The sequence below is a fragment of the Bidens hawaiensis genome, unplaced genomic scaffold (assembly GCF_021521415.1).
Source record: "Bidens hawaiensis isolate Kalapana, Puna unplaced genomic scaffold, B.hawaiensis_p1.1 tig00075320_1, whole genome shotgun sequence".
In the NCBI taxonomy this organism is placed as follows: Eukaryota; Viridiplantae; Streptophyta; class Magnoliopsida; order Asterales; family Asteraceae; genus Bidens; species Bidens hawaiensis.
Window position 1 is genome coordinate 11,050 of NW_027503068.1, and position 21,939 is coordinate 32,988.

The 21,939-nt window shown below is 35.2% G+C and overlaps 3 protein-coding genes and 1 long non-coding RNA gene across 4 annotated transcripts; all 4 read left to right on the forward strand.

The window, feature by feature from the left end:
• The first annotated feature begins 1,603 nt into the window (after positions 1-1,603).
• Positions 1,604-2,526, forward strand: LOC143606551 (uncharacterized). Its single transcript, XM_077082289.1, has 2 exons — positions 1,604-1,793; positions 2,237-2,526. Exons 1-2 carry the CDS (start codon positions 1,604-1,606, stop codon positions 2,524-2,526), a joined length of 480 nt encoding a protein of 159 aa, XP_076938404.1.
• Positions 2,527-3,408, forward strand: LOC143606552 (uncharacterized). The gene has a single exon (XM_077082290.1). The coding sequence runs from the start codon at positions 2,527-2,529 to the stop codon at positions 3,406-3,408; it is 882 nt and encodes a 293-aa protein (XP_076938405.1).
• A 72-nt stretch (positions 3,409-3,480) lies between these two features.
• LOC143606553 (ATP-dependent DNA helicase PIF1-like) lies at positions 3,481-4,434 on the forward strand. The gene has a single exon (XM_077082291.1). The coding sequence runs from the start codon at positions 3,481-3,483 to the stop codon at positions 4,432-4,434; it is 954 nt and encodes a 317-aa protein (XP_076938406.1).
• A 7,264-nt stretch (positions 4,435-11,698) lies between these two features.
• Positions 11,699-12,581, forward strand: LOC143606549 (uncharacterized). Its single transcript, XR_013148766.1, has 4 exons — positions 11,699-11,756; positions 11,875-11,968; positions 12,112-12,176; positions 12,402-12,581. It is a non-coding gene; the product is annotated as an uncharacterized LOC143606549 (long non-coding RNA).
• The last annotated feature ends 9,358 nt before the right edge of the window (positions 12,582-21,939 follow it).

Consider the following 21,939-nt stretch of genomic DNA (forward strand, 5'->3'; position numbering starts at 1 on the left):
CTCTAATAATAATTAACTAATGATTACTTAACTATTAAACTATTAATAAACTAATTAATATAATAATAAATCCTAAACCTAATTATTATAATAATAATAAAACATAATCATTACTTGTTAATTAACTAATAAAACTTAAACCCTAATTAATTTTAACTAATAAACGATTTAGAAAACTTGGATTAATTTAGATGATTAGATTAACTACCCAGGTCGGAATCCCCAAAGTTACGGTTATTAATTTAAATGGAAAAAACGCAAGTTATGGAACCGGGATCATAAAATAGACCCTTGACAGAAAACCCGAACAGGACCCTTGAACTTCAAGAAGATGCCTATGGATTTCTAACAAGTTTTAAGACTCACCAGTTTTATATTAAACTTCCTTACGGTTATTTAATCGCTTATGTCTAAGTATCTTTTATGACGAAAACCTACCTTACAGCGCAGAATTCAAAAGATAGCAAAGCAAACCCAATTAATTTAATAGACTAAGCTGACAATTAAATCTAGACGGACTCCTTACGAAGAACTAAATCTAGCAATCCCGACAAGCAAAGATCTATTAATAGCCTATCACTTTACAGATTTTTAGACTAGCAGCTCACTTTTATTTGTTTAATTGATTTTATTGTTTCTATGATCTTAATCGATATCGATCATCAACTAGTCAAGAACACACAGTAAATGACCTAACAAAACCCTATCCTATGAAACAATCAACAAGGGCAATGTGAAACAATAAATTCAAGTAAACAAAACCAAGCAATTATACACATCAACTAAATAAAACTCAACCGTTTACTTAGAACATAATATCCATAACGAAACGAAAATCCAAATAAAAATCAAACCGAACTAAGGTTCATCACGACCTAGGCAGTCTATGGAATTTAGCCTAGCATCATAAAGTCTAAATCGCACAAAACAAATAATAACGAAAACATGGTTAAATTATAAGAAACGGGGAATCGAAGATGATAAAACCCGTAAACTCGAACGTGAACGTGTAGCTCTTCACAGGATGTTCTCTCGCCTTCAAAATCACCAACGAACTCGAAAATATCCTTCCAAGAACTCCAAAATCGGCTGGCTGCTTCAGGGTCTTTTTCAGGTTTAAGTTAAAGGTGTTTAAATAGCGAAAACCAGGCCCGACAATAACCAAAAACGAACTTATTTATAGCCCAGTTGTGCCTAGGCGCCGCGCCTAGGCCTTTTTGCCTTTCCCCTAGGCGCGGCGCAGCGTGCTCTTCTATGGGGGGCGGTCAGACCGGCCCGGTCTGACCGGTTCTCTGTCCGGTTCCTTCCTGATGCGTTCCGGATCTCCGTTTCGGCTCGTTTTAGGTCGTTTTTCGCCCTTTTTCATCACGATCAAACCCCGGAACCTACGAAACATAAAAACGTTAGTAGTATACAAATCTCGACTAAAAATGAACAAAAACTATTAAAATATTAATTAAAATATACACGGGAAACATAAATATTTAGCATTATATCAGTGTTGCCAGCAAGTTTCATCTGAGGGCCTCGCGACATGCGACGTCGGTTTCTAGATGCTATGACTTTAGTACAAGATGACGATAAGCCTGATTTATTCATTACGATGACGTGTAATCCTCAATGGCCTGAGATATGTGATAACTTAAAACCTGGTCAAATCGCACAAGATCGTCCAGATCTTGTTTCAAGAGTTTTTCGTGCTAAACTTGAGGATCTTAAGGAACAACTCTTGAAAAAACATCTCCTCGAAGAAGTTAAGGCATACATTTATGTTATCGAGTTTCAAAAACATGGTTTGCCACATGCACATTTCCTCCTTATCATGTAACCGCAAGACAAAATTAATAATCCAGACCATTATGATAAGTTCGTGTGTGCTGAAATTCCTGATGTGCGAATACATCCTATAATGCATAATCTTGTTGTCAAGCACATGATGCATGGTCCTTGCGGAAATTTATGACCAGACTGCCCTTGTATGCAAGGGAACCCAAAATCCTATCGTTTCCGCTATCCAAGACAATTTAATGACCAAACAACACAAGGAGAGGATGCATATCCATTATATCGAAGAATAAACAATGGAATAATGGTGGACGTACGAGGAGAATTTCTTGATAACAGATGGGTTGTCCCGTATAACCCAATGCTTTTGATGATGTTCAACTGCCACATGAATGTCGAGGCTTGCTCAAGTACAAATCTGTGAAGTATATGTTCAAATATGTTTACAAAGGACATGACAAACAGGTTATTCAAATCGATCCAGATGAACAGGAGGTTGTTATTAATGAGATCAAGAGATTTCAAGATGCATGTTATGTATCTCCCCCGGAGGCTATGTGGCGTATTTTTTCCTTCCCCCTTTCTCAAATCATTCCCGCTCTATTGACGTTGCAAGTTCATCTACCTAATAAGCAGATGGTCAGGTTTAGAGATGATGATATAATGTCTGAAGTTGTTGATTGGGAAAGAGATAAGAAAACCATGCTGACAGCATTTTTTGAGACAAATAGATTGAATTAAATGGAAAGGAAATACTTGTATAAAGATTTTCCAAAACAGTTCACATGGAATGCAGGATCACGTCGTTGGAATCGTCGTGTATTAAAGCCACAAAGAGGTCGTCTTGTTTCAGCTAATCTAGCTGAAGGAGAAAGGTACTACTTACGCCTACTTTTGTCAAATGTCAAAGGGCCTACCTCTTTTGAAGATCTTTGCACAGTTAATGGTGTAAAGTGTCCGACATTTCGAAGAGCAGCCCTTGAGATAGGCCTAATGGAGAACGATGATTGTTTATCACAATGTCTCACAGAAGCCTCTCTATTTCAATTTCCTAAAGCTCTTAGAGGGTTATTCGCAACAATATGGATTTTTTGTAAACCTGGAGATGTTCGCAAGTTATGGAATGACCACTTTCATTCACTGTCTGAATATCATCGGTTACATTGTGTATATATTCATCGAGTTCAAGATATGATTCTAGCTAACATTAGGGGTTTTTTACAATCTATGGGTACAAATATAAATCAATTTGATCTTCCGAAGATTACAAAAGATGTTAAGTTGCAATATGCAATGCATCGTGAGGTACAAGATGAGTACAAGATAGTTGTGGAACCTGAACACTTATCTGCCAGAGATTCACTTAGTTTTGACCAAAAAATCGTGTATGATGAGATCATGACACGTGTGGATAATGATCGTCCGGGTTTGTTCTTTATAGATGGTCCATGTGGAACAGGGAAAACATTTGTGTACAAAGCCTTGCTTGCTCAAGTTCATTCACGTGGTATTATTGCTCTTGCAATAGCTTCATCAGGTGCTGCAGCTAATAATATGCCAGGAGGTAGAACAACTCACTCCAGGTTCAAAATACCCATCAATCTTAATAATAATTCGATGTGAAAGATCAACCATCAAGGTGGGACCGCTGAACTAATTAGGTTAGCCAAACTAATAATATGGGATGAAGCATCTATGGCCAAACGACAGGCGATAGAGGCAGTCGATCGCACATTGCAAGACATCATTGGCGTTAGACTCCCATTTGGTGGAAAGATAATGGTTATGGGAGGTGATTTCAGACAGGTGTTGCCGGTTGTTCAACGTGGCACTCGAGCACAAATTGTAGACTCAAGTTTTCGAATGTCTCCTCTATGGTCCGTTACTAAAAAGATGCGGTTGACCATAAATATGAGAGCATTAAATGATTCATGGTTTTCTGATTTTCTTTTAAGAGTCGGTGATGGATCTGAAGAAGCTATCGAAGGAAACTTTATCCGCATCCCTGATAACATGACAATTCCATTCACTACCAAAGAAAATTCTATAAAGGAATTGTTCAATGCAATCTTTCCATCAATCGAAAACAACGTTTGCACTTCAGATTATATAGCATCTAGAGAAATATTATCCACAAGGAATGAGAGTGTTGATGAGATTAACAATCAAATTTTGGACAATTTTCAGAAGGAGGAACATGTTTATAATAGTTTTGACGAAGTCGAGGACGATAAGCACCACCTCTATCCAATCGAGTTCTTAAATGCACTAAATGTCAGTGGTTTGCCACCTCATAAACTTCGATTAAAAATTGGATGTCCAATAATATTATTACGGAATATGGATCCTTCACGTGGTCTATGTAATGGCACAAGATTGATATGCAAAGGTTTCCACCATAATACTATTGACGCGGAAATAGCTGCCGGGCAACATAGTGGGGAGAGAGTATTTTTGATAAGAATCCCTCTAAGTCTTTCTGAAGACGACAAGTTCCCATTCGAACATACAAGAAAGCAGTTTCCCTTTTGTCTTTGCTTTTCGATGACAATAAATAAACCTCAAGGTCAAAAATTCCACACATTGGTGTTTATTTACCGGATTCTGTATTTTCACATGGGCAACTTTATGTGGCGTTGTCTAGAGTGATATCATGCGAAAATATAAAGGTGTTAGTTCATCCCGCTAAAGTTTCGAAAGAGACGGAGTGTACACCTCAAATGTTGTCTATCGGGAAGTGCTACACGAAGAATGATCTATCAAAATGTAAAGATATTCCTTTTTATTTGTTTTGTGCCTTTGGTTTTTATATTCTTAAATTTTTTTGAATACATGTTGATGTTATTTATCTTATCCCTCAATAAACAACGGGTGTCTGCATGACAATTGGTTCAAATAAACCATATATATCATAATCCTATTAAGTATTATATACTTTGACTCAATAATCATTTGTACAAATTAAAACATTATGCAATTCATAACTTAAATATGTGTATTTTCAATATTTTCTTAATCAATGCATTAACGTAAATTTTCTTAATAAATTCTTAGGAAATATATATACCACATTGACGCTACCAACTTAACTGTAATAAATGTAAAATAAAAATAATTATATAATAATGTTTTGTAAAAATATTATATGAATAACAAAGCTAACTCATGTACTATGTTATAATATATCAGAATTTCATTTATGAAGCAACATAAACGAGCATGTTGTTGTAAAATGTCGCCCCCGCAGTATCGCGCGGGTACTCTACTAGTATTACATTATAATGCATATGCCCTTTCATATCCCTCTTTCTCTCTCATGAGACGCTTATATATTAATTGCAAATTAAAGCTCCAGGCACTTTCTATTAGACTATGAAAGTTTGGTGAGTATTATTCTACCCAATCTTCTCTAAATATAGTACAAGTCAAGAGGGAATATAGGTCGCCTAACAAACTAATAACAAACTATTGGATAATTTACAATAAATACAAAATATAACAAACCAATAATATATAGATATATTAACGGTTAACACTCCCCCGCAGTGTGAGCCGTAGTTGACCGAAGGCGTAAACTAGATCGAAAGCGAGTGATTAATTGCTTCGGTAGGCCCTTGGTAAAGATATCCGCATATTAGTAGTCGGCGAGAATATGCAACACACGTACATCTCTGATTCTAACCTTGTCTCGGACAAAGTGGATGTCAAGTTCAACGTGTTTAGTCCTTTGATTTTGCACGGGGTTTTCGGTAAGGTACACGGCAGAAATGTTATCGCAGTAAACAATCGTTGCATCACGTACGGGCGTATGTAGTTCGAGCAAAAGGTTTCTGACCCAACTTGTTTCAGCCACTGTGTTAGCCACTCCTCTATATTCTGCCTCGGCGCTTGATCGGGAGATGGTCGGTTGGCGCTTTGAAGATCATGAGATTAGGTTGTTTCCAAGAAATACACAATAGCCATACGTTAACCGACGAGAGTCGGGACAACCACCCCAATCCGCATCGGAATAGGCGGTAAGCTTCATGGACTTTGATGGTGAAATTTGAAGTCCGAGATGTAAGGTACCTTTAACGTAGCGGAGTATACGTTTGAGTAATTGAAGATGCGGTTCCCTAGGATCATGCATGAAGAGACATATTTGTTGAATTGCGTACGCGAGATCGGGTCGAGTGAATGTGAGGTATTGTAGGGCTCCGGCAAGGATCCGATACGTTGATGGATCAGTAACGGATGGACCACTAGTAGCACTTAACTTAGATCCAACTTCAACTGGTGTGCTAATAGGTTTACAATTTGACATTTCTGCCCTTTCTAAAATTTCCATAGCATATGTGGCTTGGGATAGAAATAAACCTTTATTCTTTTTCTCAACAGTAATGCCAAGGAAATGGTGTAAAGAGCCAAGATCAGACATTCTAAATTCTGATGACAGAGACTTGATGATCCGGTTCAACAACGCGTCATTGGAGGCGGTTAAGATTATGTCATCAACGTACAATAGAAGATACGCCATTTGGTTTCCATGTTTGTAGATAAATAAGGACGTATCGCACACACTACTTTTGAAACCACACTTACGAAGAAAACCAGCAAACCGTTGGTACCATGCTCGTGGAGCTTGTTTCAAACCATAAAGGGATTTGTTCAATTTACAAACATACTTGGGTTTTGTGGCATCTACAAACCCCGGGGGTTGGAACATATAGACTGTTTCCTTTAAATTGCTGTGTAAAAATGCGTTTTTGACGTCTAACTAGTGTGGACCACTACTGAGATATGGCCAAACTAAGAACTGTTCGAATGGTTGTGGGTTTTACCACCGGACTAAATGTTTTGTCACAATCAACTCCCACTGTTTGACTTTTCCCGTTGATAACGAGGCGAGCTTTATAGCATTCGAGGGTACCATCATATTTGTATTTATGTTTAAACAACCACATGCATCGAATAATAGGTACATCCGCAGGCCTCATAACTAAATCCCACATATTATTTTCCAATAAAGCTTCATGTTCATTCTTCATGGAATTATTCCAGTTTGGATCGTTTAACGCGGCTAAGTGAGATTTGGGTAAGGGTGAAATATGGGTGGCATTGAGAGTGAACGGAACATGAGGTTTTGTGGAACCGGTTTGGGAGCGGGTGACCATGTGGTGAGTAGGAGGAGGTGGTGGTTGAGACGATGATATGGTGGAAGTGGACGTAGGAAGGTTTTGTTTTATATGTTGAGATATAGATGAGAGTTCTATTTGATTATTGTTTGAAGTGTGATTGGTATGGAGAGGTGAATTATTGTGAGTAGAAGTAGGATGGAATTGTGAGGGGGCAGTGGATGAGGTGATATGGGATGGTGAGATGGTTTGTGAGGTGGGGAACAAATTGTGTTGAGTGGTATGAGTGTGATGGGTTGGGGGGCTTAAGGAAAATGAAGCAGGATGAGTAAATAATGTTGGAGATGGGTCCTAGAATGAATGGCCAGGGGCGGGTTTGTTGGAATTGGTGAACGGGAAGTTTTGTTCATCAATAATGACATGCCTAGAGAAAATGGTTTTTCCCGTGGCAATGTCCAAGCATCGGTAGCCCGATAGTTGACCGGGTAACCGAGGAAAATACAAAGTGACGATCGAGGTTCGAGTTTGTGAGAACGTGTCGCGGAAGTGTTGGGGTAGCAAGCACAACCAAAGACGCGAATGTGATCGTAGAAGGGTTCACGAAGATATAGAGCGGATGTTGGTGAACGTTTTTGAAGAAGTGGCGTTGGTAGGATGTTGTGCAGATAAGACGCAGTGTGAAGTGCTTCAACCCAAAATGTGGAAGGGAGAGAAGCATGCGTTAAAAGGGTGAACATTATCTCGTTTAGACGTCGAATCATTCTTTCGGATTTACCGTTTTGTTGAGACGTATGAGGACACGATAATCGGAACTGAATGCCATTTTTGTTGGCAAAATTTGTAAATGAGTGATTATTGAATTCCCCACCCATGTCACATTGAAAAGATTGTATTTTCATATTAAATTGTGTTTGGACGAAAGCATGGAAATGAGCAAATTTAGTGAATGTTTCGGATTTAAATTTTAACGGATAGACCCATGTATATTGTGTGAAATCATCCTCCAAAACCATATAATATTTATATCCTGCATGACTTAAAATAGGAGAAGTCCACAAATCACAATGTAATATAGCAAAAGGCACCAAAGTATTTGAAATCGAATCCGAAAACGGTAATCGTTTATGTTTCGACAATTGACAAGAATGACAAATAAAAGGAAATGACATTTTATTGCAAGCAATAAATTTATTTAAACGAAGAAACTCCATGACGGGTTGACCCGGGTGTCCAAGTTGGTTGTGCCATGAAGGAGACTCTTGAGCGGAAGCAAAACATGCGGTGGCGGTTGAAGCATTATTGGTGAACGGGTAAAGGTAACCCGAACTATTGTGACGACTCAGGATCGTCCCATCCTTGAAATCCTTCACAGAAAATCCAAACGGGTCAAATTCAATAGATGTCCAATTATCAATATTAAATTGTCGGACCGAAATAAGGTTCTTTATAATATTAGGATTAAAAAGAACCGATTTTAACATATACGGTTTTGATGAATTTGGGATGGTGGCGGTTCCTGATCCAAGAACTGGAATTTTGTTTCCATTGCCTACAAACATTGACGTTATTGGAGAATATGGGGAAAAATTTTCAAGTTTACCTTGATCATTGGTGACGTGTGCGGTGGCTCCGGAGTCTAAGTGCCACGGTTCATCCGGTTGTTCTATTGAAATGTCTTGAAAAGCAACAACAAGTTGTGTGAGTTCCATAGGGTTACACTCAGTCAGATTGACTTGAGCTGAAGACGGGCCGGCATGGTTTGGATTGGTGGTGCGCTGAGTCTGTTTAGGCTGCCATGGCTGGCCCAGACTTGTGTTGGAAATAGGCAAGGTGGTGGGACCCAATATGGTGCAGTGGGCCAGTAGGGGTATGCACCGGGATGAGCCGAAAACGGTGGAGCAGTAGGTTGGTCCAAGAACTGCTGAGATGGTGGACCGGATCCACGAGCACTGCTGGACTTCCCATTTCGGGGCTGTTCATGTCGGTTGTTTGTGTTATTGGGCTGACGGTGAGATGAGTGAGACCCACGGTTGGGGTTCTCCCGCTGCATAGGTGCGGGTTGGGTGTCATTGATAGCAACCGCGACAACGGGTGTCGGAGTTTGGGTTTCCCGAGCATGTTGGCGTTGCATCTCTAGTTGCAACATGCTACAAGCATTTTCCCATGATGGGAGGGTTTGGTTAAGGAACGACGCCACCGTGTCGTACTCAGGCGGTAGGCCACGAACAAGTTGCAAGACCAGACGTTGTTCACTCACCGGGTGATCAACATCACCGAGTTGATCGGCTAATTCCTTAAGACGTTGGTAGTAGGCTTCTAGAGACGACATTGCTTTGAGAGACAAGTTCGCGAAATCGTGTTCCAAAGCGGCGGCTCGCGACCCCTTGTTGTTGAGGAAGATTCCTTTCACACAATTCCAAGCCTCGAGGGCGGCGGAGTCGTTTTCAAGGACCTGAACAAGTAGGTCGTCAGAGAGGGTCCCGTAAATCCATTGAAGGACCACCGCATCGATCTTCATCCAGGAGGGATAGTCGGCGTTTGTTGTCTCAGGGGCTGGCGAACCGTCGATGTGATTAAGAACATCGTACCCTCTAGCATGGAGTTGAAAGAGCTTTACCCAAGAGGAGTAAGAAACTTTCACGCCATCGAGAACGCGGACCTTGTGTTGGATGTTACTGACGTTGTAAGCGGGGTGAAAAGCTTGGGGCTTGGGATCATTGTTTCTTGGCAACAATTATTCTCAGCCCACATTAATTCCCAATCCCCAGCGGCGATGCTAAATTGCAATTAATATGGAATTAGAATCATCTCATCTCAGACATCATTCAATTGAAATCAATTGAATTGAGCGATTATGGTGCAATCATAATACCTAATCCATTGAATGAAGAACTTTATTGTGCAATCAAAATACATGATGACGGATTGAATCCCCTGCTCGTTTCAATTGAAGTCTACTTTAAGCCCTAATCTCTGACCACAGACAAATCCTAAATCGTTGTGATGTTGAGACGCGAGAACCCACCCTGCATCGATTGTATTGTTGCTATCAAGGTCTCCCCACCATGTCTGAGTGTAAAGGGTATATTTATTATATTATTGAATTCGGTATTGGTTCAACTTGTAATGTGTGTATCTGCATATTCTGTTGTAGATTGAGATGACTCAAGATGATAATTTGGTTCTCAGGTGATTAGTTTAAATGTTGGATTGAAATTAGAATGTTGTGGAAATGTTGGATGAAGTACCTTTGGTACGTTATTAGCCTCTCAAAGCATGTATTAATGTTACTTTTTTATAATTATTTTTTGAAATTTTAATATTATTTCTAATCGATAGTATGAATAACGTTGTTTAATCTATTTTGAATATGATATTAATGTGATGTTTCGTGCACTTCTTTTATAATAATCTAGATTATTATAACGTCTATGCAGTCACATGGGTTTGAATTTGAATGATCAAGGTTTCATGTCTGTTTACATAATTGATTATGTTAAAAAACAACGTTGGCTTCAATTTCATCATGTTCATACAATTTGCAGGCTCTGTGGTTCCGCGGGAAGAAAGTGAGTTAGGTTTCATTTAAAATTCGTAATCAGGTCAACCGAATGTTATTATGTTTTCGTATCTGTGTTTGTGGCAAAAACGCGTAAGTTTAATTCTTATTCACGACTCAGGAGTGATTTTGTTCAATTAAAACTCTAAAATATCAGTTGAACTTGATCTTTGTAATTATTCCGGTCTAGATGTGTTGTTTACTAATTTAGGCTATCTCGGTCCTATGTTATTGCCACTTACTTTAATTTACACAGTTTCATAATTATTAGAGTAAAACCAACTTTTACTCATTCAACCCCAATGTGTTTACATCCATTTGCTCTAAATGGTTCTATTTTTATTATAATAATGATTTTGTAGGTGTTTTGAGCGTGGATGTATCTTCAATTTCTGAGCTTCCACAAGTTGTACAAAGAGGTATTTCTTTATTTTTATAAGGTATACAACTTCATTATGTAATGCTTTAACGTTATTTGTGCTAATATTCAAGTTTAAGAAATTTGAAAGTGTTCTCTGTTTTGTTTTAGCTATGATACGTAGTATGGCTATATATCTTATATGTATTGAATATTAGCGCTTATACGATTTTTTTACTTAAAAATTAGTTATGTATTATATATCTAGGGGTACACTTATTTTTTTACCCTTACCTGTGAATTAAATTAAAACAAAAGAGGTCTTATTTAAAAATTCCACTCCCAAAAGTGTCAGAGATACTACTAAAATAGTCATCTAACTTACTTCTGGATAGAACCCAACATCATTTGTCAAAGATGGTGCATCAATAGGTTAATTTCCATTCTACATGTAGGTATGATAGAGCAAGTGGATTGAAAGATTTTTAGTGTTCCAGATGGTAGTATACTTTGAATCATTTTATGCATATTTTTCATCTTAAGAATCTTGCAAGAATTACAAACAATCAAGTATATTGCGTCACAGTATATTCGTTATATTAGCTTGATATTAATTATAAAAATAGAAAAACAAACATACTTTTAGTAACATTCATATAATCTATGCTAAAACTATAATCTCTATTTCTGCATATGATGTTAACTCTGCTTTTTTCTTTAAGCTTAAAAATTTTCAATATTAATATAATCATAAAAAAAGTTGATGTTTAAAAATAATAATTGTATCGTTTATCAACATTGCCATTAACTGTATTTTGACTTCAAAAGTTAAACTAATGATGAAGGCCTAATCTTTCAAGAATTGTTATAGGATTCAACTATTAGCAGGAATGGAACATTTATTGAGGGATGTTAAGGATACAACTATCAACACAAACATGTCAAAAGATTGAGATATTTTTTGTTCGGGTTACAAAAGTCATTTGGGCCAAAGTTGAATAGGGGTCATTTTGAGTTAATTTTGCCCATTTTTAATTATTTTATTTATTCTTTGTGAGGCACATGCTCGTATCTTCATTCAGTGAGCTTAGTGACGATGAGTATCTTAATCCCAAGACCGCGCAAGTGGGAAAAGTTGACCATATTTGACAAGTAAGTTTAATAAACTAGCTGCTTCTATTTGATGTTTTTTAACTTTTATTTTTATTTTTTATGACATGTTTGATGATTTCTAAATTTACTGATATCTAAAAATTAGTGTTTTTAAACTTATATGATATGTTGAATTGGTTCAGGTTTGTACACAAATGATACCAACTAGTGACGAGTAGCTTCCGTCCCCTTACATAGAAGACTATGGGTAACATTTTTCTCTACATATCAAGTTAGATTCACTGAAAATTTATATCCCATTTGGGCCAACCATCGTCTATACGAACAATTACCCTTTCATTCACTACTGGTACACGGGCTGACTACAGTCAATACATGTCAACTTGATACAAGGGTATTTTTATCAAAAGGTTAGTTTAATTATGATTGCAAGAAGTAAAGGCTAATTTGGTGCTTCAACTATTTGAAACAGATTTTACGGAACATGCGATTTCACGGGTACGGGTCAAATGGCTTATCTCCAGAGCGCGTTGAGTTTGTTAACGAGTCACGTTTGAATTCTGTTGATTATGGGTCTGACTTGTTAAAACAGGCAAAAGGAAATGGTGCAAACGTTAGACTGGACTAGGGGTAGTTTGGATATGAGACCCGGATCTATTTCAAGGTCAAAATCACGGCGTCCATCGTTGCAGAGTATATTTGAGGCTACTTACTTGTCAAAATGTAAGTTGGTTGTTTACTCATCCACCACTTCAATTATTCATATCCAATTGTAATTAGCGTTTTAGCTATTTTGTTCTTTTGTGCTTAAAACGGTGGTTAAATATTTAGGCTTATTTTTAGAAACCACTTATTACATAGATTCTTCATTTATTTTCTTTTTGTTTTTGTTTTTGTTTAAGTTTTATAATCTCGTATAATTAGTTTTTACGCAACTGTAACTAACTTTTTTATGGTTTTTAGGTCGCTTTTGTGTAGGGGGGACTTGAAAAACAAATTGGCTTCGAACGAAGTTGTTCTAGAATACTTAAAAGATGTTAACGAGCGTTCGAGACTTCACTTAGATTTTGTAAATTAGTAAAATAGTGATAGCATTATATGACCAAGTGTTATCGGAGCAAACTTTCTACATGGGCAATATGGCTGCGTATATGCATACGTATATTTTTAAAATATGCATCAACTTCCCATATGTATTTTTTTATGGGTCGTGAATGTCTCTTGACAAGGTTTACACCTCTAAATTATTAACTCTTTTTATTCTATTTTATTTGTTTTTGTCAACTATTACTAACTCCATACCAACCAAATCCCTCTTGTGTTCCCGCCGCAAAACACTGACTCTTTTACTAGTATGTAATTATGTCTATAAAATAAATAAAAGTTTTACTAAAACAAAATAATTGAGGAGTTGATGGAACTGTAACCACATAGCTAGTTGATTTTAAAATATACTACGAATTAAGTCTATATCTAAGTCCATCATCAATTTATCTTTGTATTAGAAATACCACCAAAATTACTTTGGTGTTTCAGTATCCAATGCTTATGTTTTTCAATATGACTAATATTAATTACCCTCTTTAGTAACATAAAAAAAATCATATTTTAATATTAAAGTATTTTCATAAAAGGAAAATTTAAAGTTTTGTCAGGCAATTCATATGAAGTGGTAAAAGAAAGACTTTGTGTTTTGTATGACTTAGGTTCGACTTTTGCCTCCATAATTTGGTTTATGTGGTATCAGGTACTAATGGAAGACTAGACGAGTACTTGGCGGCGTCCAGTAATTGGATCCTTAAAATGAACATGTTTTATTTCACCACACTGTCATTTCTTTTGGTTAGTATTTATGGAAATTGGTTTTAGGTTAAACTTTTTCCCGAATAATAAGACCATCTAAATGTAATAAATTACCATCTAAAGAATTTGTTAAGGCAATTACAAAATGAAAAAACCATATAACCAAAAAAAATGTATTGTTTTACGCTAAAACATAGCACAATTCTACAACTCATTGTACACATGTTCACATCATGGGTGAAAACTGAAAAGGCTTGTTGGCCTTACAATAATTACCAACCCTATGATAAAGAGCGAGAGCCCTCCATCCAATCCATCTCTAAACTCCCAACCTCATCCCCTCACATGGAGGTCAAAAGTCAAAAGGTCAACACTTTCATCTTCACCATCGTCCTCTTAGCTTCTCACCTCTCACTTGCAACTCCATCAAACACATGGGTCGGGTCAAAGTACCATATTGATTGCACAATGTGTGCCTCTTGTGACAACCCATGCAACCAACAACCACCACCACCACCACCACCCTCCACCACCGCTGGCGGCGGCTACTATTACTCTCCGCCACCACCCTCCACCAACACCGGCGGCGGCTACTACTACCAACCGCCGGCGTACGGAAACTACCCCAACCCGGGCCCACGAAACCCTATGACTAACTACTTTCCATATTACTACCATAATGATCCACAAATTGATTCTGCTACAACGGTCTCAGTTTCTGGTGCTACTGTTATGTTACTGATGAATATTGTTTTGTTACTTTTTTAATTTATGGATTAAAGTACAATCTTGGATGAATAAAGGTGTCAGATTTTGGCAGATCTAACACGTGCTTTGATCTATGGTGAGTTGCAGAGAATTCATGACATTCATGGAAGTTTCTCTATTGCTCTTGTTGTTAGTGAAGTAGTAATCTGTAAATTGTTGATAAGTTATGTCCTTTTCTACAATTTTCAGTAAGTATTCAATTTAAATGTTTATTATTATAAATAATATTTTTAATTCTTTTTGCTTTGTTAATTTATTATTTTATACGGTGCGAATGAACTTGATTGCTAATTAGAAGAAAAACTGATTCGTATATTTATGCAATGAGAAAATTTATGATTCCTAAAATGACGAATTTAATCTTATACATGTAAGACAGGGAATTAGTTTTATTATTATATTCCTAGAAATTAATGATTCGGAACTCGTGTACATATCACATGGCTATCTCCTGCATCTTACACACTAATAAATAAAAACATTAAAGCTTATGTGTCAAGCTTACATTTATCTTAATTCTTAATCTCTTATCTCATTCATTTTAGCTATTTATGGGTTATGGGTCAAAACCATTTTGTCAAGTGGGTTATAACATAGTGTGGATTTTATTCATTATTGAATTAAGTTTCATTTTAATACTTGATGTTTGACCAATTACACAACTTTAATACTTTTTTTAAAATTTTTTGACGTTTCCATTAAAACCATGCTATTTTAGTACTTTTTGTTAACCACCCGTTTGTTTTTTTCCATTAAATCAACATTAAATTAATTTATAAGTATTTTGAGAATTACAATTGAAATAAAGGATCTAATTTATTTTTATTATTTGATAAATCCCGTGTAATACATGGGTTCAAAAGCTAGTTATCAATATATTAAATGGTATATGCTCTTGTTCTAGAGATGAGCTCATACTGGTACATATTCTGGATTTTTCTATACCCATTTTTTAAAAAACTTGGTAGCCATACCTACAAATTAATTTTAAACTTGTTCAAAGAATAATTACATACCTTTAAAAAAATTTCAATTAGTATATCACTTCAATTTGAATGGTTAAAGTTGCTAACTATATAATAATGGTAAATTTTGTGATATATTATAATTTGTGATTTTCATCCTATGGAAGAATGATTTAGAAAGCAACTGCTGTAGAGTTATCATGATGATAAGTGTAATGCACCATTGTTGTGACAAATAGTGTTTTTATTATTGTAATAGCACGTGATATATACACATTAACATGCAAATATTATGAAAATTACATGAATTATATGTTATGGCTAACAATTCTTTTTATAAAAGTGATTGAGCATGTGTGATAACATATTTGTTCTTTTTTATAGATTATTGATATTTTTATTGTATTTGTTTGTCATAAATATATATAATTGGACACATTGTTATAAGAATGGGGTATACAAATTGGTTGATTTAAAAACATATTTTATTAATATATTTTCGAAACACCATGTGTCATGAAATTGGAAATGATAGGGATGGAAAATAGTATTTAACTCATATAGTGATATAGTCATATGAATTAATGTCTTCTATTTGATTTTTCATGTATATAAACTCTCTTTTCTAGTTCTTTTCTAAACACCGATCAATGTAACTATTTTTAAATAATAAATAAATAAATTTATATATATTAAAATAGTGAAAAACTTTGGTAGGGAATTGACAAGGACATGTAGGGATATCCTTTAATATGCAAGGGTGTCCAGCCATACTTTGGACTTTCCTCTCTACTTGTGGTGGTCTAATCACCATTTTCAAATTTCATTATCTTATTACTGTTAAAAAAACAACATTTTAAGTTAAGATAAGTTTATCGGATTTTGATTTGTTTTCGTCGTTCAACTTGTTAAACTTTTGATCAGTTCTTCATGTAAGTAATAAATAACATGAATAAAAAATAAACCTATGAACCTGTTACAGCTGAGAGAGTAGTAACCGCAACAGAGAAGGATGTAGACGACATGGTTGTTAGCTTGGTCGAGTTCCCTTTAGGATGTATAGTTACGAATGGTGTTAGGGTTCTTTAGAGGAACCCGATTTAGGAGAGAGGAGGCACACAATATTGTTATGTGTGTGTGATTAGGTTATGATGTTAATATTTATCTCTCTTTATATACACCCAAGGGGAAACCTTTTATCAATTAGTTATAGGTAATATGGCTCATCAACAATTACCAAACTAATATATAATAAAGTATAGTTAATATTTTGATCTGTTATAATATAAATCATTATAATGGCCATATATATATATAATTATATATCTAATCTTACATTCTCCCATTTGGCCGAGTAATCATTTATTATGAGTATTAGATAAGCCTGATCATGAGTTAACACCCATTTTAGCTTTAAACTTAAACTGGAGCAGAGAAATACAGTCATTGAATTGGACATCAGCTCAAAACCCCCATTAATCATACTGCAGTCCTTATTAAAACCTAAGTAGTGATCAAAATTTTCAAGTAAGCCCTTCAGAACGTTTGATTTGTATATTAATTCGTCTATATATCATTATGCATGCAGAACATATTAAGAGACGTACAAAATGAAAACAAATGGGGAATTTTAATAGTTAATCATTCATAATATGATATGTAGTTGCGCATAGTCATCAATAACCCGTCATTATTATAAGCGCTTTCATAATATTTATGGGTGAGACTTTTAGTTATCGGATCCTTAAGCATATCATGAATGTAGTCGATACGGAAATTTAGATTCCTCAATTTGTTCATAAACGAATAATTAGTTTCATATCGAAATTTAATGCAGCACCTCTCGAATTGTTACTGTTTGAGAAAACATGGTAGCTGACTTTATCACAGTAATTATTCAATATATAATTTATATGGAGTTAATAAACTTATGAGTCCACTGATAAATGTCAACAACATTTAGGCTAATTACGTTGTGATTGATCAACATATTATGTCATTATAACTTAGATTGTTGTTATCAGTTCATTATGACTCCTCCATGAGATGGATTTATCTGCTAACATAAGAATATATCCTGAAAATTACATTTTCTTATATCTGAATATGACAAAGTTTAGAGTAATCTAACGGTTTGAATTCTCACTTCTTCTTTTAAATTATAGTCTTCCGTTTCCTTTAAAGACATCTTAGTACTATTTTAGATGCTCCACATTAATCTAGACATATCTAGTGTGTTGCAATTTTAAGTAATATCTAAACGAGTATAGACTTGAACTTATATAAGGCTTCTACTTAATGAAGCATAAGGAAATAATCTATGTGTTCCTATTATCCTTAAGTAGGGCAGTATTGTTTGTTACATGTGTAAGGAATATCTCTGAGATCTATAATATTAAAGTGTGTGAACAATTCTTTGACTTATGTAACATATACTTGTCAGAAGAATGCCATCTATATAACGACAAGTTTGTTTTTAGTTGCTCGCACTCATCTTGAGGCATGTACATTAATCCACTTGGATTTTGATGAAAATAATTGTATAAAGATTTCATCACATTTTGATGTTTGCATTAACCCATATATGGATTTTATTGACTTATAGACTAAATGTTCTTTGACTTTCAGTTTATAACTTTTAGGTTGTTTTATGAACATATAAATATGTAAGCCGATTGTTAGAGAAAGTCGTTTTAATGTTCATCTAATGTAGCTCTTAACTATTATAAGCTACTAGAACAATAATGATCCTTAAAGAAATCTTTTGTAATATAGGTAAGAAGATTCTTTGATAATTGGTTTATCCTTGAATATAACCTTTAACAACCAATCGTGCTTCTTACTTTCTTAACGTTTCGTATTGGGATTTAGTTTAGTTATGAACACTCTTAGGTGATTCAACCAAATCTCAAAACATTAGCCTGACTTATGGAGTCAATTATGATTTATGCTAATGGTTTAATTATAAGGGGTAGGATCATTAAACTTTCCAACATCCATTTCAACTTTAGTTAAGGAGGTTACATAATCATCAATCTTAGTATGTTTTAAAACCTAGATGGCCTCCTGAGTTGATTATTGAGTAATTTTAAAAGTCTCAGTTTTAAGGATTAGCTCTTGGTTAGGTTGCTATCATTTTCAGGATTCTAAGTGTGTAAGAGTTGGTGCAGTATGGTGTACAAGAGGTGTAATTGGAGTTAAATTGGAAGTAAAATTTAATAACTCTCTTCCCCCCGCCTCTTGTACTTCTAACAAGTTATTATAAAGACTTTTACTGCTCCCACTGACCTTAGAAACCTTTAAGAATTTTACATGCTTATGGTCAATATTTAAAGACCAATAGATTCTAATAGAGAAACAAGTTAATAATATAAGTTGTTGTAGTTTCTCTTGGTGAGGATTAGTTTATTAAGAAATCTGATTAATCTCATGAAATTTGGCTTTAATTGATTAATTTTATATGTCTCATTTGTCTTTTGTTAAATTTTTATTTGCATAATAACAAAAGTTATGAAAGTATATAGTATCATCTAGTTGTATTTTTATAAATGTTTCAATCCAAATATTGATAATAAATCATATGAGTTTAAGGTAATAGTGACTGTATGTTGGCTATGCAAACCTTATAACTGTCATAATGTAGCGGAAGTATTGATACTAAATTCTGATTAATCTCCAGGATATTTAAGGTATCATAAAGCGTAATTTGAAGACAGTTTATCATGGTTCTAATAATCTTAACATTTAAATTTGTCACTAACCCTCATGTTAGTTATTTGTAGATTTTTGGGTAAACATATAGAACTAGACTCAACCAATCATGTGTTAATGGGAATATTAGGATTAGCATACTATATCATTAATATATGACTACTGTTTTAGCCTGTTGTTCTTTTGAATTATGAATAATCTTGTTGCTTATGCCTAATCTAATGACATATTTTTGCAATAAGACTTCTCCTTAGAGAACTTAAAGCTGAAAGTAATACTTGTATTTTTTCTATGAACCTTAGAATTATCCTCTTTTAGGTTTTAGTGGTAGTGAGTTGAATGTAACATTGTGGGTTTCCATTTCCCTTTCGGTTTTGTAACCATTACCCGACCCGGGTTCGGGATCGGGTATTTTATCAATAAAGTTCATTGGTGTTCAACATTTTTATTTATTTATTTTAATTGATTATGACTATAATTCATGTACAAAACTAGCCCTTAACTAACTTTAATTCATTTTTGAACCACAAGCCATAGATCGAGGACCTTTTAGCAAATGTTATTCAATTTTTTTTATTTCTTTCTTCTTCCTCTCACTGCTGACACCAAACACCCCCCCATTGCTAGGACCTCAATTTTTGGGAATAATAAAAGAAATTGATCACGCCAAATCAATTCTTTACCTTAAACGCGTCATACCGACACTTTAATCATGGTAAACGATTAACTATTAACAACCAATTTACCAAAAAACGAATCGCGGCTAACAAATCCTTAAAACACTATAAATACTCGACCATTTTACAATTAAACTCGCGCACACCACCCTCTCTACATTGCGACACAAACCCCTAAGACACTTACAGTTTACAAGGCCGTCCAATACCCGTTTAAGATCAAAAAAGGCCGCACACTCCTGTTCGTCGTTCTCCCTCAATTCGTTGATATCCAAGGTAACCTGATTATGCATATGGTTCGTTTTTAACCGATTATCAATAACCCTAACCTAATTTGAATCAATAACAATCAATTAAATGGTTTTGAGTTCTAGGGTTTGAATTGGGAAAGAACATAAATTGTGTAATGTATATTTATATTATCACTTCTATTGTTGTAACAAGTTAAGGCGCTGGCCTGATGGCCAGCACCATTGTTCTTAAGGCTAGAACCGGACTGGGGCGCGGGTTCGAATCCCCCAGGCCCGGTTTTTGGGTTTATTTTTATATAATTCCATTTCTTAAGTTTTTACAATCATTATACATACATAATTCAAAATAAACATCGTTTTAATGAACCGAACTCCTAATCAACTCTTTTCCTTTCATATTTATGTAAATATACTTGTTTAAGTATTATAATAGAGGCTACATAAATATATATATATATACACCTTATACAAATACTCATAAATAATAAGATGTATATACCCTTTTTACGACTCTCGTTAACGAACCAAATTGTATTACAAAATATTCCGTTTAAACTTTTCCGTTAATATATTTATTTTACTTATCAAACCCAAATATGAATCAATAAATATGATAATTAAATACTAATACTAATAATAATAATAATAATAATAATAATAATAATAATAATAATAATAATAATAATAATAATAATAATAATCACATCAACCATATTAATATGATAATTATAATAACCACATCGAAACCCGTTATAAATCTTAGTATTTCGCTATGATTTTATCTAATTCTTGTTATCATCAACAACTAGGAATAATTGTCGGTGAACCTCGAGGAGTTTGACCGCTTTCATTCTAGTTCTTTTTCTTATTATCTATCCGCACTTAGTCCACTAATTAAAGGTAAGTAAATTCACATCCCCCTTTTTACCGCTTTACAATTTTGGGGGCGTTATGCGTTCACAATTAAATTATTGTTTTCACTACAATTCCACTATATGCGTAATTGAAATTGCTCGATTAGTTGATATGTGCAAATGTGACTATGTGTTTACTTTACGTTGGTTGGTATCCTCATCCTCTGTAGGCTCCTGGACGGATCGTACACGGGACGTCGCTAACAACGCAGGTGCGGAATCCCTGCGTGGGTAGATACGAGTGTAGAGTATGTAGAGATCGAACACGAAAGCAATAAACCAACCACGTTATATTGATAACAAACACGTGACCCGAGGTCACAGTTACAGACTATGACACGAACACGTTCACTGAACAACTGAAAACAAAACCCTAAAACGACCAACTACGTAAACTGTTCGCTGAACAGTATATAAACACGACAACTTCGCCACAGGCGAAGTTGTCAATAACTTCGCTGATTCAACAAGTTCGCCATAGCGAACTTGTTGACAACTTCGCGTTTTACATAAATAATCATAATCAAAACATAATTACATTACAGACTCGATTACAAATGCTAGACTATGAACTACTGACACATGTACCAACAGACTCCCCCTTGGCAGTAGCTTCATATCTTGATCTTCAACTCTTGAGTCTTGTAATCTTGCATCTCTACGCATGCGCCCCTTCTCTAACACATACCGACACCACCCGTTGATATTTCCTAGCTTGATCCTTCCAAGCAGGAATGTAGAAGATCTTTTTCTCGTTGAGCGCCTTCAGATCAGCCTTCGATAGATTAACAAGATGCATCGGGTCGTAAACCCGAAGTACTTCTTGTTCATCCTCATCTTCCATTACCGCCTCAGCTGTCTCACAATCCACGTACCACCATTTTAGATCTTTGAGCACGTCCTTGGGCATGAACTTCATCG

Bases quoted from the DNA above. Each gene is read 5' to 3' on its own strand.
- LOC143606551 (XM_077082289.1), top strand. From the start codon at position 1,604: ATGACGTGTAATCCTCAATGGCCTGAGATATGTGATAACTTAAAACCT. The intron at 1,794-2,236 runs GTTTGCCACATG...ATGTTTACAAAG, and splicing joins TATCGAGTTTCAAAAACATG to GACATGACAAACAGGTTATT.
- LOC143606552 (XM_077082290.1), top strand. From the start codon at position 2,527: ATGGAAAGGAAATACTTGTATAAAGATTTTCCAAAACAGTTCACATGG.
- LOC143606553 (XM_077082291.1), top strand. From the start codon at position 3,481: ATGGCCAAACGACAGGCGATAGAGGCAGTCGATCGCACATTGCAAGAC.